Source organism: Triturus cristatus, chromosome 7 (assembly GCF_964204655.1).
Source record: "Triturus cristatus chromosome 7, aTriCri1.1, whole genome shotgun sequence".
Lineage (NCBI taxonomy): Eukaryota > Metazoa > Chordata > Amphibia > Caudata > Salamandridae > Triturus > Triturus cristatus.
Window position 1 is genome coordinate 1,066,667,041 of NC_140590.1, and position 18,421 is coordinate 1,066,685,461.

The 18,421-nt window shown below is 46.4% G+C and overlaps 1 protein-coding gene across 2 annotated transcripts in view; it reads right to left on the reverse strand.

The window, feature by feature from the left end:
- STK10 (serine/threonine kinase 10) overlaps nt 1–18,421 on the reverse strand; it is a 339,205-nt gene that overhangs the window by 6,405 nt on the left and 314,379 nt on the right. For both annotated transcript variants that reach the window (XM_085618153.1, XM_085618154.1), the window contains exons 16-17: nt 18,128–18,316; nt 3,680–3,805 (exon numbers count right to left, since the gene is read on the reverse strand). In XM_085618153.1, the coding sequence (XP_085474279.1) occupies nt 3,680–3,805; nt 18,128–18,316 (315 nt within the window). The remainder of the gene's footprint in view (nt 1–3,679; nt 3,806–18,127; nt 18,317–18,421) is intronic.

Genomic DNA, 18,421 nt, shown 5'->3' on the forward strand with positions numbered 1-18,421 from the left:
GGCTTCTGAATATAAAATGGTAACGTCCCTTTAACAATGTTGTTAGGTTTACAGTGATACTTTGGCTCCTAGCCAAAGCCAGCAAGCACATTGCAAGGACTTCAGCTGTGGCCTGCAGCCAGCCGCGGCATCCCCAGAACGCATTGGATATGGCCTTCAGTCGTGAGTTGTGGCCTTTAACCACGTTTCCAAGATGTTCTGAACACACCATATCCCCCAAGATCCCACTGCTCACTGATTTCAGCCAAATGCAGCAGCCACTACTGTTGCACCAGCCACGCTAGGCATAGAATTTTCTAGCACTAATTAAATATTACAATACTCAAGATTTCCATTTCTTATTGTGAGAAAAAACACATTCGGATCACGAAAAGGATTCACAGAGCTTTGGATATGGGCTCGCAATCGCAGAGCCCACAACACAAACATTTTCAGATGGGTCCCCGTCTCCTCTATTGTGTCCCTGCGCACTATCTAGGCTAAGAGGCTGCTCTCCCATCACCTTATGCCTCTGTTCACTATTTTCCAGCAAGCAATCCATGGATACTGATGGGCCACTTTGGCTTTTTATATGCATTTTAAATGCATTATCAGTCCCTCTCTGATTTCCCTCCCCTTGTGGTCATGGTATGCTCCCCTACCCAATAATACACCCCAGTTTAGTTTCTTGCGACGCAGGACTTCTGAAACTTTGCAAATTCATTGCGCTGACTAATGGCGCTCACAAAAATGTTTATCAGTCATCACCAGTTAATCCCCGGATCACAACTAACTGAAAAGGAAGATAGAAAAAAATACCCCCTTATCCTGATCTGCAAATAACTTGTGAAGACACTATCAAAATATACATAAAATTAACCCTTCAAAGCCCATCCTGTAATTTATTTGTAATGCAAACATCACAAATGTGTGAATGAATTGACATCAAACCATACTAGAGACCTTCTTGATGTAATGTTCTCCTTTAGGAAAAGATTGGTGAATTATCCACTGGCTGTAGCGCTAATTTGCAGAGGTGCACAGATCGGTTAAAATGCTGAGCTGGTCTGGAGAGAGGAGGAGCTAAAGGCACCAATAGATCAGCAAGGTCTCCAAACTAACTATTAAACTATGAGACTAAAGCCTTGCAAAGAACTCTGGGAAAGGAGTAGCTACCGTGTCTCACTTTAGGGCACTGCCGATGTTATGACGACGATGAGTGTATCCAAAGCCTGCTAGAACTAATCCATGGACATTACTCTATTTCAACTTATAGGCACTTACGACTGCCGCCACAGGCTCCTAGCCTTTCACATACAGCCCGGAACCAGAAGAACAAAGTCTGCCCACTCTCCTCCAGGAGGACAACCCTCTACCAGTTGCAGTAATCCTGGAAAAGGGTGTTTTTGCCTCCGATTTGTATCCCTTCTTGCAGGACAGGATTCCATAACTGAGAAAGCCAATTTCCTAAGCTGGGCACCAGCAGTGTGTGAATTTGCTTAAAAATTGTGTTTTGCTGCTGCTAGGGTCTGTGGCATTGGAAGACGCCTGAGCAGCCTGATGCTGGGAGATCTCGTACACCGCATAGCAACTAGCAGGATCCTTCTTGACAATTTTCAAAGGGACTAAAGACACTATGACCAAGCAAGCAAAAGCTACTGTTTGAGAGCTGCACAGGCCGCTGAAGGGCGAACTTTCATTGCTCTTGGGTAGACAACATGCAGAAGCAGACTTACGAATTCAGCTTATTTACTATTCCAAACCCAGCTGACAAGGTGAGCATGCGTTGGATGTGTCGCTAGCGGCGATTGTTGGAGCTCTGTCGTCCTGCACTGAACAGTTGGGATACTATATTGTTGCTAGTGTGTCACGCTATAGTTGGTCCACGATTCCTTTTGGGGATTTTGTATTCCATCACAACGTTTGATTTTCTGCATCAAATTACAGGATACTTTTATTAATTTTTTTAAAAACTTTCATCAAAAGATGGTCTGGACAGTCCAAGTGTTTTAATTCTATCCGTCTTGTTATTATTACACCCTTCACTCACGTACGCTGAGGATTGACTATGTTCAATAATTTGCGGCTATGACGTAATTCCTGTGAATTGTGGACTTCATTCATTAACCCCTTCGGTGCTCATGACGGAACGGTTCCGTCATGAGCCACGGTTGAGCTGTGCTCATGACGGAACCGTTCCGTCATGACCACGCCCGCGCAAGATTCCGTCAGCACAGCGGCGGAATCTGCGCAGCATGGAAGGGGTTAACAGACTAGACCCGGTAGGATCAGTTTCATTCCAGGTCATTCATTTACATACTGGCAGTCTCCAACCACACTAATGAGCCTCATCACTGCCCTGCTGTCCCATGAAATCAAGGCCCATTGTTGGCTGTACCTTTAAAAGAACAGCTTCAAAATCAGTTTAGTTGTGTACTTAAAGACTAATTGACATCAAAAACATTTTCTGTCTTAAAACGAATTTTATTTCAGGCAATTATTTCAAAATGACAGTGTGATACTTTTCAAATATAATGTGCAGTGTGCATTGTGGGCTAACCTAGCCATCTCAGGGTCGTCCTTGTGGTCTACAAAGCCACATCAGAAACCTCGATAGCACTGAAGGATCGCAAAACACAATTACTCTCATTGTGTGAGAGTGTGGGTCTGTCTATGTTGGTTTGCCTGTGTTTCAGTGTCTGTCTGCCTCATGTCAGGGAATGAAGGGTGAGAGCACCATCTCGTCTTCATTACCTGAAGTCTTGCAGGACACGTTATTTTTTTAACGGAATTTATAAAGCGTGTTACTGCCTGGAGACATCTAAGCGCTGTACCGAATCAGCTTCGAGTGTCAAGACTGGGACTGTCATAGGAGTTACTAAGATCTGAATAGCCATGTTTTACAGCCTTCCTAAAAGCATGGAAACTGAATGCTTTTTTTATACTGAGAGAAAGTGTATTCCATACTTTGGACACTTCCAGCACTATGCTTTTTCTGCCCCATCATACTTGTTTAAATCTTGACTGTACTAATAGATTGGCAAAGCTACACCAGGATTCTACTATCATGCATCTACTATCATGCTAATCACAATTACCCAAGCCTAGATTGCTTACATGACTAAGTGACCCATGAAACCCATGACATGTAAACTAGAACTATTTATAAACCCTAATACGTTTGACTGCAGTCCTCAAGACATTTCTTGTGGATTCTAGTTTCCCTCTGAGAAGCCTCAAATGTCTATAGGGCATGGACAAAAAGTCCAATTTTCTGCAAAAATGGATGTGCATGATCAGAAAATGAAATCTGTGCACTAAACTCTGTGCAGGGGCTGTGCCCAGGCAAAGCATGGGCGATGGATCCAGCCAGTGCGCAGGTACTATGCATGCAGCATGCACCTGGTTTGCATCCAGATGACGCATATGCATGCACGTGCACAATGGGGAGTCCCCATGATGCATTGGAATGTATTCAAGTGGCACACCAGGAGGTGTCTGAACTAAACGTGGGGAAACTAAAGCAACTTTGGTCATGAACAAGGGTGGTGCGCATGTCTTGGTGATACGAGTGTGCGCATGTCTTGGTGATACCAGTGTGCGCATGTCTTGGTGATACGAGTGTGCGCATGTCTTGGTGATACGAGTGTGCGCATGTCTTGGTGATACGAGTGTGCGCATGTCTTGGTGATACACTTGCCTGCAGCTGTTCCAGCTCGAGGGCGTTCGTTTCGCACTCCGCCTGCATGTCTCTCGTTTCCTGCTCATGCCTCTGCTGCTGCTGCTGCTTCTCAGCTCTCTGACGTTTCTGCTCCTGCTCAGAAAACTGTAGGGAATGGAACAAAGCAAGTAATCATTACTACAAGGCACACCCTCGATAAGAACAGTTTGGGGCTACACAAACAGAGTATTTACCCGTTGGTACATTCCCTACTGTTAGTATCTCCCACAGACATAAATTAAATGATGTTGAATTTTCCGCTTGACCGGTGCGGACTTAAAGGAACATTACAAAACTTTCATAAAGACAGAACTAAAATAGTAGCCGATCTAGAGGGCCTTTTCATTTCTAGGCACTAAGAGAACGGGCTTTAAGTTCCACCCTCCACGCATTACCCCCGCCCCCACCCTCAAAAAAGGTCACCGTCATCTAGAGAATACAACGTGCAAATTAAATTGTCTCTCTATCTGGTGACTTCTTCCATTAACTGGTTCTTCAGAATCCCTTGGCCTACTCGCATCTCACCCTGGCATTGAAATCCCTGGTGACCGCATGCATAGACTTCCATGCCATGGATCTAAATATTTATTGAAGCAGAATATTTACCTGGCTTGTCTTTGTGCATTAAAATTTGTAGATTGAGTGGTTAGCATTCCCGGTAGCAGCTTGTAATGTTTCAAGCGACTTACTATGACATGGGTTCCTGAACTGTTGTGACAGACATATTGTATTGTATTTCAATTGCATTAATATACCAATTACTACCCCAGACGAGTCGCCAAATCACTTTTTTGGCGAGTAGCACGCTACTCCGGAACCCATAAAGGATTAGTGGTGAATTAGTATAGAGAAAATGTGAAAGTAATTTGAGTGGTGGATATGCTAGTCAGATTATTTGGTTCGAAAAGGATAGCCGAGGGATAGGAGGGAAGGACTTAGAATCTTTATTTTGTTTGTTTTGCAGCTCATAGCAGTAGGAGGTGGCTTGGGATGAGCAAAAGGGAGGGGGGGGGAGGAGACAGAGGGAAGGTTTAGAAAGGCTTGTTTTGGGGGATCGGAATAGTAAAAAGAGGTGTCAGATGATGCAAGGAGGGGGAAGTAGGGAAGAGTCTCGAAAGGGTTATTTCGGGGATCACAGTAGTGGTATGGGGTTTGGGATGAAAGAGTGGAGGTAATGGATATATTGATAGAGGTATAGGGTGATAAATAGGCTACTGCATTGGAAAGAGTAGTAGAAAAGGGTTTGAGATGATTCAGAATTGAGCTAGACGTTATATTGAGCGATATAGGTGAAAAATAGGGTAGTGCATTGGATATGCTGAATTAGAAGAAAAGTAATAAATAAGTAAAATTAATAAATATGTACATCCAAAAGTAATAAAGATAGTGATCCATAAGTACATGGAAGGAATATAGATGCATAAAGGAAGGTAGCATATGTAGGTTAAAGATGCATTAAATAAACTCTGGCTTTCAAGTGTTTTACTTTAAATTTGTTTTAATTAAATATATATTTTTTAGATCAATATTGAAGCTGGGGATCCAGGTTCGAGTCTCTGCATTGGCTGAACATCCTGTGATTCTGGGCAAATCACTTAATCTCCCGTACCATTGGGCAGCACCTGCATAGCCTCATGGGCGATTACCTGCGCTCTACAAATCCAAGTATTTATTTATCCATGCTCAATTTAAATTAATTCTTAAAAGGACTAAAATATTGGCCAAGTGCTAATCGGACCTTCTGAATGAATATTTATCAAGCAGTTGTCGGTTGCATTTTGCGTTGTTAAGGCTCAATTACGGGTAGCCCCAGGATGGGGTGGAGTTTAGGGTGGTTAGGGGTTTTAAGGATTCAGGGATGGCTGGTGTTTAGATGTCGAAAGGAGGTTTATCGCTCAGAGATGAGCAGTGTAGGGTGATGAGGAGTTCCTATGGATCATGGATGGCTGGTAGGGAGGGTTGTTTAGGGTGGAGTTGGGGTGTGCTGAGATGTTTTAAGGGGTATGGGATAGATGGGTTTAGAAGCAGAAAGGGTTTTTATGGCTGCTCAGGGATGTGGGATTTGTGAGGTAGAAAGGGCTTTTAGGCTTCAGGGATGCGTGTAGTTTAGGTGTGGTGGGAGATATTTCGGGGCATGGATTGATGGTGTTTAGGAGTTGTGAGGGGTCGATCGACGGTGTTTAAGGGTGGCGACTGCTAGCGAATTAAAGGTTTCCAAAGTAATTAACAATGTAAAAGATAAAAATATTAAATAATGTCCCCAGAAGTAAAGCACTGAAATAAACATTTCTGACAAAACATTTTCTGAAAGACCATTGCATTTACACCTAACAAAATATGCATTTAAAAGCCAATTTCTACCAAAAAGTCATTCTATGAATTGTTTTCTACGAAAAAGGTAAATGGCATTTATTCTGAAAAATTGCATTAAACCGTTTAGATGAAATTGTTTCTCAGTAATTTTATTCCATGAAATTGTTTTTCTATGAAATCATATACAACCATTTAGTCGGTCAAACAAATGGTAGCCCACTTAGAGCATTATATGTCTATCCGAAAAGCCGGTTTCAGTTTTGAGCATTCACACACGTTTAAGAAATTAGTAGGTAAATTCCCTTAAGTGTCACCTAAAATAGGGTAAGTGATTTTCCTTTTTTCAGCCGCACACTGTACAGCATGGCAAAACATATTGTTAAAGCCAATCAGTCTCAAAGGCGAGACCCATTGGCTTTGTCAATGCTTGTTCTTTGCAGGTCATTAAAGCACATTTTACCACAGACATTTTCTGCAACATGGTTATAGTTTTGACAAAGATTTAACGTACCACGTCGTAGAGTGGCGCTACAGCCTGTATAACCATTCCCATTGAATACTTTTTTGTTTACTCCCAAGCAAGCTTTCTCGCTCCACTGGCTTACCACGGAGTTGAGAAGTATATTTAGTTTGTCTTGCTTTGTCCCCAAGGCTCATAAGAACTTCTCTAGTTAGATCGCTGACTTATTTGTCACCGCTGGAGGATCAAGTACATCTCGGAGGGCAGACTCCAGGAAAATCAACCCTGCAAGAACGCTCACACCGAGTGGACCCAGAACCTGGACCTCCATTCCTCCTCCATCAGGACGATCGCCTCCAATAACACCTTCATAGGGTTTAACACCCTCCCCTTTCAATGGCAAGTATAACTAGAACTATAAACTGGAGGATCGCTTTCATCCGGAATGCAGATAAAAGACGAGGCTCGCAGCACTTTAAACTCTCTATGTTTTCGTTTAGTGACGCTGAACTCATAATTGTTAAATCAAATAGTATTTGCTCTTTTATTTGAGCCGGAAGCGCTCTGCGAACCTTTTGGACCCGGTTCGCATAATAAGCATGTCAACTTTGTAATATAATCCACTGCTTTACTCTGCCTTGCCAGTAGATGGCACTCTTGCACCATTGTTTGCTCTTCCCCAAAGGGTTGCGTCGTTTTGTAACAGACTGATAAAACCTTGCCAGAGAATAACATGCCAAAAATAGGAGTACTACATTTAGGGACACTTTTTTTAAAATTCAACATTAGGCTAGCATTTCCTGGGATATTTCCGGAGCGACAGAGGACAACCCTGACTTAATATAATAGTAATCGATGGCCTCCTTGTGAAATGCAATTCGTGGGCAGGCGGAGACAGACTACTGCAGACCGCAATGATCCATTAACTCTAGGAAACCCTCTGGAAATACTGAGCGGCCTCCAGTCTTCTGATTCCAGTCTCTAAATACCCAGAGCCCCTTAACTCGAGCCTCCAAAGTCCAAACATCGTGGACCCTGGTCTTCAAGTACTATTTATTACAGCAATAATTTTCTCTCGAGATGGTCACTCCCAGCTAATTCAGGATCCAAATGCCCAAACTCGCGGTCCCCAATGGAAGCGGTTGTAGGCCCACATGCTATGGAAATAATGGGCACAGACACGGAGTATATGCTTAGTGAACTGGCCGCGAGCACGTGCACTCGGGCCCATGTCACTCGTTCTCCCTTTTTTGATGGGTGAGAGTGAGGCCAGCCCTGGAGGGAGTGGCTGGTAATACGAATGCCTGTAGACACTAGAACTTGTCCAGCAGGACACTACATTCCTCCCAAACTTTATGAAAACAAAACAAAGTCCAACCTTTGGAAATAAACCTATGCACACAAGACACCACTTAGGCTCTCAGCCTCGAGAGGCAGCACGCAGGACAACGGTGGACAAGTGCAGCCGGGAGCTCCCAGGCATCTCAGCACGTCCATAAATTTAACCAGCTACCACTGGGCACGGATGATTTGCAGAGTCAGGATTCTTTGGCTGCCTGAACATCGGATCAATGCTGTTGGATGGGTCTGTGTGCTCTTGTGGTGATGCAGTTGGTGTCAAAGCGATCAAACATGGTGCACCTAGAGCGTTGGTGGAGCCCCACTGCACAGTTTTCTGTGGTCACTGTGATAATCTCGCCAGGACTGGGCTGGTGTTGACGAAGCTTGGAATGGTCTCCTCTGAAGCCCCGGTGCCTCCCTGTGTCGGTGGAGCAGCTTCCAGACCATCTCTTGTACTAGGATGTCTTCGTGCAGGAATGTCATTGAGGCCCTTCTGCGGGGTTACCATGGGACCGCGTGGACTGTCAAGGGCTGCTTGTGGGCCACCTGAGGGGCTGTTTCAAGATCACTAACAAAATCACAACGAAGTTGTTCGTGCAACCGCCATGGTCGGTGACACAATGGCTGGTGTGCTTGCCAACAGGACACAGGTGCGGATGGGCTGTCAGATACTCTCTGGACACTTAGCCTCACTGTGATAGGGGTATCTCAGTCTCCTGGTGCTTTGCAGGTGCAAGGCTCAACCCTGGTGATGAGTTGCTCCTTCGCAGGATTGGATTACGCACATGACAATGATGATGTGGTTGCCATTAGACTTGGACGACAGGTGGTGGTGATGATTCGCCTGGAATGAGGATGACTGGAGGGACTTCGCAGCCACGTATCTTTGCTGGTGCTGTTCCTCTCCTGTGGCATCTGCAATTGCGGGCAGGGATGCTCCTGTGGCATCTGCAATTGCGGGCAGGGATGCAATCTGACTCAAACTGCCGATGCTTGAGATTTTATGGTCGCACGGGGAAGCGTAGGGGGAGAGATGCTGTTTGAACTTGCTGACGGCTTACATTTGACTCTGCATTTGAGCTGTCTCCAGGGACGTCTTGTGTCTGCGGGTTCACTCCTATTGTGGTGCGAGTCCTCCTTCGGATCTCCTTGTTGATTTCTCCAGCGCACCCGTGTACGTCCGTATCTTCAGGGAAACAGGATTGTCACTTCTTTTCCTTCGTTTTGCGGTGGTGGCAGCTTGCCACTTGGGGATGTGCAGCTCTCCTCTTGCCTGTAATGGGCCGATGTATAACGCTGTCTTAAGGCAATACTGGGGCACTTCCTGCATAGTCTCTGGGATAGCTTTGGCCTGCTGCGGGGCGGTGCTAGTGCAGTGGAGATGTAGAGGCTCTCCCTCCTGCATATAGGCCACACTAGGCCTTTATTTCTCTCTTCTTTGGGGGAGCGCTGGGTGCCTGGCTGGCAACCAGGCTCTCGCTGTAAATGATATAGACTCTTGGAAGGTGCTCTCGGCTGGCTCCCTGTATGCTTGCTCTGCAGATGCAGCAGACAGTTGCTAGGGGCATGCACAACACTCTTCTCGCTCTTCTAAACTTTACTCACACTGCTGGGAAACTGCTTTCAGGGCAGCAGGTCCCTAGGTCTGGTGGGGCAGAATGGTGCAGCCTTTTGTGGGAGCATTGCTGGCTCTCACTTTGATGGGTAGCAAGTCTCTTTTGAAATCTCTAGCACCTGCCGAGGGCAGCTTCAGCAGGCCACTACATCAGGGTGCGGCTTGTATACAACACCTTCAGGGAACTGGGGTGCGATGCTGCGAATAACCACCAGGTGGTGCCACATTCACTTCGGCCTGGTAGCTTTGCTGACTCTGTGGGCCCTTGCTACTCCCCACAGGAGCTGCAGTCTCTTGTATGTTTCGTTGGGGTGGTTTCTTTGGGATTAGCCTCCTAGATGACTCTGCAGGAGCTTGTTATGCAGGGCAGATGGTCTTTCCTTTAAACGTAGTCCCGTCAAGGATGGCTCCTATTTGCTAATGCTGGGTGCAGTGCACTGAATTACCGCTAGGTGGCCCCACACTGGGTCAGCAGTCTCAGCAGCAGGAGAAACCCAGAGTGTGGCCTGGAGGCACACGGCCTCTGTTGGGAGGTGGTGGCTGCCCGCAGCATTAGAAGAGGAAGACTCACTCATCTGCAGGCAGGGACTGCCAGAGAAGGCCACGTTTCCTTTGCTCATACTGGTCAGCAGGAGCCTCTCTTGCGGCTTTCTTAATTGACTCCTTTCCCCCATGTTGTGGGTTCCACAGGGCCAAAGAGATGCAGGTGCGAGGTGCTTGCACCACCGTAGTGCGGCCATGATTGGCTGTACTGCTAGTGGGGCGCTGCAGATGGCTACTGGCTGTAAGGATGTTCGCGGGAGAGCACCTCGCCGGGCCGCCGTGTCTATCCCCCTTCACAGCCAGTGAGGCAGAAGGTGTGGGAGCTGCAAGGTTTTCTGGAGGCACACGGGGGTCACCTTACGGGCACCACATGTGGGGGTATGGCAAGCTGTTGGCCTCCTCGTGCCTTGAGGTGCCAGGACACATACATTGCTGTGCTGCTTTCTTCTTTATCGCGATGTCTGCCTCACCTATCGGCACAGCAGGTAGGCGGCGGACAGTGAGGGGCTGCATGAGAGGTTGGGGGCCAGGTTGTGGGTTGGCAGCAGAAGCGGCAAGGCCAGGGTTCACCTCAGCAGTACCAGCGTGGCCAGGGTTCAACATAGCAGTAGCGGCTAGGTCAGGGTTCACCACAGCAGTAGTGGCGAGGCCAGGGTTCACCACAGCAGTAGTGGCGAGGCCAGGGTTCACCACAGCAGTAGCGGCGAGGCCAGGGTTCACCACAGCAGTAGCGGCGAGGCCAGGGTTCAACTTCTTCTGGGGATGACGCACACGCTTCATGGGCAGACTGCAACAGAGCTCATGGAGCCATGTCACTTCCTCTTTGAGATGCAAGGTGGCACGCGAGTGGGGTCAGACCCCTCGCTGCCATTGTATAGTTGTGAGCCCTAGTCCCACATGTTACTGAAATGATGGACAGAGACACAGAGTATATGCCTAGTGAACTGTCCGCGAGCATGCACACTCAGGCCCTTATTTTAGCAGGCCCAAGTCACTCGTGATGTCTGTGTTGGATGGGTGTGGGGTATGGGGTTCGAGTGTGGCCAGCTCTCCAGGGAGTGTCTGGTAAAACTAGTGCCTGCTGAGACACTAGAACATGTCCAGCAGGACACTACAGCGGCCTCTTTCCGAATGACTTCCAGCTCTGTGTGATCAGAACCTCTTCACTCAGACCTCCGCCTGCCACTGGGCTGAAGACTTGAGGCTCCGTAGGCCCAGCTTAAGGTGGGAGCCAAACAAGGCTCTCGTCAGATATCTGGCTCCTGCACATCCATCTGCCTCACTGCACTAGCGGGTCATAAGAAGGTGCTGCGAATATATTACATGTGGGAGGGTCTTTCCTTCTTGAACTCTGTCCACTAAAACTGGAGTGTAAACACAGAAAATGTAAGAAGTTACTTTATTGTTGGCATGAGAGCTGCACTTCACGTGTGTCTCCTAAAAGGCTTGTAAACCAGCAGGTAACTCTTCTGAATCGGTTTGCCCTTTTGGCTTTGCTACTTCATTTAATTTGAACTATTTCGTGGGCAGGCCCCATTCTGAAATAGTTTCCTAAATCTGGAGAAGCCCCTGACATGAACATAGAAATAGGATGCCACTGTCATGCCTCCTTCTACACTCAACACTGTACTATAGAAAACATATCAAATGTATTTTTAATAAATGCAATTTTCCAGGTAACCTTAAGTGTTGTAAGTATTCTTTCCCATGTAAGTTTTTGACTCTTTAAGTACTGCATTGCACAAACTCAAGAAAGACTTCTTCAGTGTCAGCTTTATGTAAAGTGATACTTTTATTTTGTATGTTCGCTTTATTTTTAATTTTTTTAAACTTGTTTTTATTATCATTAAAGTTAGGGCAGTGCATAATCACAGGAATAGCTATACAAATGCATTCTGTTGGTACATTATCAGACGTCAACGCTCATTACACTTTTACATCAGAATAGTGGTCAGATCACATCTACGGACCCATAAATATCACCTGGGGTGCCTGGAACAAGTACAGGGGCTTTATCGGTGAACCACCGGAGTTGCCGAATGAGGATAATTCCATCTGAAGCGGGGAGGGGGTGAGGTGATATTTATGGGTCCGTAGATGTGATCTGACCACTATTCTGATGTAAAAGTGTAATGAGCGTTGACGTCTGATAATGTACCAACAGAATGCATTTGTATAGCTATTCCTGTGATTATGCACTGCCCTAACTTTAATGATAATAAAAACAAGTTTAAAAAAATTAAAAATAAAGCGAACATACAAAATAAAAGTATCACTTTACATAAAGCTGACACTGAAGAAGTCTTTCTTGAGTTTGTGCAATGCAGTACTTAAAGAGTCAAAAACTTACATGGGAAAGAATACTTACAACACTTAAGGTTACCTGGAAAATTGCATTTATTAAAAATACATTTGATATGTTTTCTATAGTACAGTGTTGAGTGTAGAAGGAGGCATGACAGTGGCATCCTATTTCTATGTTCATGTCAGGGGCTTCTCCAGATTTAGGAAACTATTTCAGAATGGGGCCTGCCCACGAAATAGTTCAAATTAAATGAAGTAGCAAAGCCAAAAGGGCAAACCGATTCAGAAGAGTTACCTGCTGGTTTACAAGCCTTTTAGGAGACACACGTGAAGTGCAGCTCTCATGCCAACAATAAAGTAACTTCTTACATTTTCTGTGTTTACACTCCAGTTTTAGTGGACAGAGTTCAAGAAGGAAAGACCCTCCCACATGTAATATATTCGCAGCACCTTCTTATGACCCGCTAGTGCAGTGAGGCAGATGGATGTGCAGGAGCCAGATATCTGACGAGAGCCTTGTTTGGCTCCCACCTTAAGCTGGGCCTACGGAGCCTCAAGTCTTCAGCCCAGTGGCAGGCGGAGGTCTGAGTGAAGAGGTTCTGATCACACAGAGCTGGAAGTCATTCGGAAAGAGGCCGCTGTAGTGTCCTGCTGGACATGTTCTAGTGTCTCAGCAGGCACTAGTTTTACCAGACACTCCCTGGAGAGCTGGCCACACTCGAACCCCATACCCCACACCCATCCAACACAGACATCACGAGTGACTTGGGCCTGCTAAAATAAGGGCCTGAGTGTGCATGCTCGCGGACAGTTCACTAGGCATATACTCTGTGTCTCTGTCCATCATTTCAGTAACATGTGGGACTAGGGCTCACAACTATACAATGGCAGCGAGGGGTCTGACCCCACTCGCGTGCCACCTTGCATCTCAAAGAGGAAGTGACATGGCTCCATGAGCTCTGTTGCAGTCTGCCCATGAAGCGTGTGCGTCATCCCCAGAAGAAGTTGAACCCTGGCCTCGCCGCTACTGCTGTGGTGAACCCTGGCCTCGCCGCTACTGCTGTGGTGAACCCTGGCCTCGCCACTACTGCTGTGGTGAACCCTGGCCTCGCCACTACTGCTGTGGTGAACCCTGACCTAGCCGCTACTGCTATGTTGAACCCTGGCCACGCTGGTACTGCTGAGGTGAACCCTGGCCTTGCCGCTTCTGCTGCCAACCCACAACCTGGCCCCCAACCTCTCATGCAGCCCCTCACTGTCCGCCGCCTACCTGCTGTGCCGATAGGTGAGGCAGACATCGCGATAAAGAAGAAAGCAGCACAGCAATGTATGTGTCCTGGCACCTCAAGGCACGAGGAGGCCAACAGCTTGCCATACCCCCACATGTGGTGCCCGTAAGGTGACCCCCGTGTGCCTCCAGAAAACCTTGCAGCTCCCACACCTTCTGCCTCACTGGCTGTGAAGGGGGATAGACACGGCGGCCCGGCGAGGTCCCAGGCGTTGAACCCTTTACTCTAAGCTTTCCCAGCCTCCCTGCATCCCAAAGTGGCGTAAGCTGTGTGATAACCCCCTGCCACCCCAGTTTCTTTTGCGCCAAATACCATACGTCTATTGTATGTGCCGTCGGGCCAATCAGTGGGTTAGGTCGTTTTTTATTGTATAGGGCTGCCATGACTCCTCCATCTCCTAATAGGTGTCTGTCCGCCTGGAACGCAGGGTCGGACTGCGGGGCGTGTATCCATTGATTGATTATTTTTAACTGCGCAGCCCAATAGTACAGCTGTATGTTGGGTAGCGCTATTCCCCCATCATACCACCCCCTGACCAGATTTTCCATTGCAATTCGCACTGGTTTGTTTCCCCACAATAGACTAGAGACCTCCGTGGCTATTGCTTTAAAATAGGTATGTTCGCTTTATTGAACAAAGTGTGATAACATCACTCCTGAGAGAATAACACACAAATCATTCTTTTTTGTGTTAATTGGGGGGAGACAGCCCAACCAGAGCTTGCGTTGTTCAGTGTGCAACCTAGAATGCTGGAATCAAGTCCAAGCTGCCCCACTTGACCAACTGTAGTAATCCTAGGAAAATCAATAAACATCAATTTACTTGACTGTAAAGTTGTAAGCACCTTGCATCAGAGGTCTTCAAAATGTTTTGCTCTGAGCCTCCCTAAGCAAATTGTTGGAAGTCGAGTCACTCTCCAAAAATTATGGCAAGAATAGGGGGAGCGGGAATGGCAGGGTTGAACACAGGGGTCAGAGCTTATGAGAGCATTTCAGGGGTATTTTTCTGTAGCTCATAATCCACACTAAATACAAGATTCATAAAAGTGCAAATGTACCAAACAGAAAATAAAAATAGACTAAACAACAATAGGCCCCATAATTGGGATATTGTGAGCCTGGGTCCCAGTGTAACTATTGCACTAATGGTGGCTGCGATCCTGAGAACCAGGTCTCCTCTATCAGTTTCACCCCTTCTCATGCCTGGCCATCACTCCAATGTTGATACAGACTGTCTCCTTCAGTCGAAAATGATCTCCCATGTGTTGTTCCCCCCTTTGCAGCAAGGGTGCCTTCTTCTGCACTAACACTAGCAAAGAAAATGAGCCCCCAGTGCCCCTTTTGTAAAGGCAGACAGTAATAATTGGGATGCGGTGGGCCATTGACAGTCCAGAGCCCCCGCGCCATTGCTCCTGCTTCCCTAATGAGAGCTACTGCCTTGCAGAGCAGGCAGTCTCCTCTGTCCTTTGCTACAATCATGCCCCCCGGGCTTACCCACTTCCTGGCATCTCTCGAAGACCCACCTATCTCCTTTGCTGCAATTTTCACCTGTTGGGCCATGGTTTCAATGCCAAATGCCGCCAGTCTCTGCACATCATTTGATTGTCATCTTGAATTACGGATCACAATTTATTTTGTAATGTAATTTTATCAATATGTTGATTTATGTCTTTTCATATGTACCTAACTTCAAGTGAAGTATGACAACAAAGATTTGAATAATATTTTATAAATGAATCATTCATCATATATATCAAGTATATACATTTATTTATGTAAAGTATCTGACTAAAATAGATAAAATCCCCAAAAAGGTTTCACTACTTCATGAAAAATAAACGAATGTAAATTTGATATTAGTTAAGACAATCATTGTTTTCATTAATGACTCAGTTCTAGCGTTTCTTTGCCCGCACCATTTGTATTTCACTGTGCCCAGTTGTGTCCTTACATGGTATTCAATGCCAAAAGCAAAACTGGCACAAGAAATGTGAACTAGATACTAATGCAAACCAGGAAGCATAGTACATCAGCCATAACTGGGGTTTAGTAGGCCCCTTACGCCCTGGTGTCACTGCACCTGCAGCACTGTTGACACCTGTGAAGCATCTGTGTCCTCTGTCCACTCCACTGGGCCAGAACTCCTAGGCCTGAGACCCAAAGCAGGCTATCTGCCCCTTTCTTTAAAAACACATAAGGGAAAACCAGTTCTATCTCTCGCCGTGTTGCTAGTGCCCTGTTCCCTGTGCACAATGGTGACCTTGAGCCTAATGGTAGCAAGGAAAATGTTTCCCACCCTCCTTTTGCGAGTAAGATGGCAAACATTGCGGCACTGTTGCCCTCACAACCCTGGCCTAGTGCCAGTGCCCCTGCAGCACTAATGGCCCTATAAAAACAAAAGTCTCAATGACTCCCCACCTTCCTCAATGCATGTCTTCGATGAAGCTTTATCTGTAATTCGTAAACTAAACAATTACCCCCCCCCCATATAGCGCCCCTTCCACTGGGCCATCTTTGATGGTTATCCAAAGATCTCCTTTCTACTCGGCCATTACTCCCATGCCTAAGGGGCCCAGGCAATCAGAGCTCTGCATCTGAACGTGACCCTGCTTGCCTCTTACCTCTCAGGCCTTCGACTCAGCTTGCAGGACAGCTGCATGTAAACAGAGGTGGAAGTGGACACGATCTATGGGGACCCAACATGCTCATGCCCTTTTTATTTTACAGCAGCAGTTCCCATAGATTTTGTTTAAATACACACTAATCCCTGAAAAGTTTATGTGGCCCTTGAGTTGCCTCTGCGTGCTAGTGAATGGAGGGAGCGGTTGGTGTGGGGAGGGGGTTTCCTGCGTAGTGGAGCACAGGATGGGAAAGTGGGCTAAGGAAGAAACAGACCTTCTCACCAGGGTGTCTGCTACCTGAAAGAAATGTAAATGTGTGCAATTGGTTAATCAACAAATGAAAATGCTGCTTGGGAACCAGTATAGAAATTAATTGATTGAGTCACTTGAAGCTTCATGGAGGCAAGGGGTTATTTTTGATAAGTAATGTCAAGGTATTATAGGCTGAATTCTAGAAAGTGTACTTTTAATGGACACTAATAAAAATGTTTGCACTAGGTACAGTTTACCTATTACTAGAATATATACTTTGAAAGAACTGGTTTGACCTTAAAATACTAAATCATTTTGAAGGCGCCTACCTTGTGTAGAACACAGTTTTAAAATAATGACTTGCATATTCACAGTGCTTTCTGTTCCAGTCTTAGAACTCGTAGAACTACAAATACACAAGTCACTAGTCCCCCCCCCCCCACATCTGCACTGGTTTCATAATGTAAAAGAAGGTATTTTCAACCGATTAACGTGCATTTATTTTTCATTTAAGGTGTCTGCATTATCTTATATGTAGTTAACTGAAAGTGAAAAGCAAGACACCTACAGATTTAACGTGGTTAAAAAATAACAAAATGTCATGTAAGTACCTTGCTTTTCATTTTCACTTAACTATGTATCAAATAATGCAGAAACCTCAAGTGAAAATTAAATGCAAGTTAACCTAATCAATTGGAAATTACTTATTTTACATTATTAAAGTACCCATATTTTTTTAGGTATTTCAAGGACTGCATTTAAATGAATACAGTCTGGATACGCGCCAAATAAACAAAGTTGCGATTCCAGGCCATCTTCATTCACAAGTCGCTGTTGAGGCATTTGCGACCCCTCTGGAATGCAGCCCCGGACCCCGAGGGGGACGCGTCCCCCAGTTTGAAGACTTGCCTTGAAGTGCGCTCCCTATTGGACGGTTTCATAAAATAAAGTTCTGTATCATGTGAAATGTAAACAGGGGGTACATCTAAATGCACATGACAAACTTGTCACCTATGTCACTCAAGGACATTGAGGGTGTTTTTGAGAGGGGTGGGGAGGGGGTTATTCATGAATGTTTCCAAGTTCTTGTTTAAAAACTATCACTATTAAATAGTTCCCTCAGTGCAGTGGAACAACCCAACTCGATAGGAATTTGATGGCTTGGCCACTTGCCCCACCCGGAGACCACACCTTCAGTGGAGACTGGCCCAGATCTGGGGTCTAAGAAAGAAAAATACACTTACCACCTGCGCGTCTCTCTCACGTCAGGCCAAAGTCGCCGAACTGGAAGCACATCCAGGCTCCCCTGGGCCAATCGCAGTGCTGCAATGCAGCGTCGTGATTGGTCTGAGAGTCGTGGATCGGCACTCAGACGGGGACTGGGGGCCTAGGCATATTCTCCAACCAGGCTGTAATGCAGCCTGTATGGAGAACATGCAATGTGCGCATGACTGTTTGGCCAGCCCTCCTGGGCCAGCCAATGTATCATGCGAACTGCAGTGTGCCCACCACTCCTCCCCCTTTCCTGCTCTGTGAGGAGAGCAGCCCGCCCTGCCAAGCTGCCGCAGCAGGCCAAACTAAAATGATAATAACATCAAGTTATCAATTTATTTTTCCTTTCTCTCACTGCTTCGAAGCAGTGGGGCGACGCTCCTCCACCTTAGCCAGGAGCCGCCACGGCACACCTTACCTGCTTCATGAGCTCCCTCTGCTCGGCGCTGCTCAGGCCCGGGGTCGCGTGCAGCTGCTTTTTGTACTTGGCCTGCCGGCTCTTGCCCTCCGTGCGCTGCATCTTGGGAAGTCGATTCCTCTCCTGCTGCTGCCGCACCCTCAGCTGCTCCAGCATGCGCTGGTTGTATCGCTGCATCTGCTCACGTTCCTACAAGTCAAAGGCAAAGGAAATGCTATAGAAATCTAACTAGGATACAAACTGACCCACTTCAGAGGAAACCCTTCAAGACAGAGCTGCAGAATGCAAAGCCTC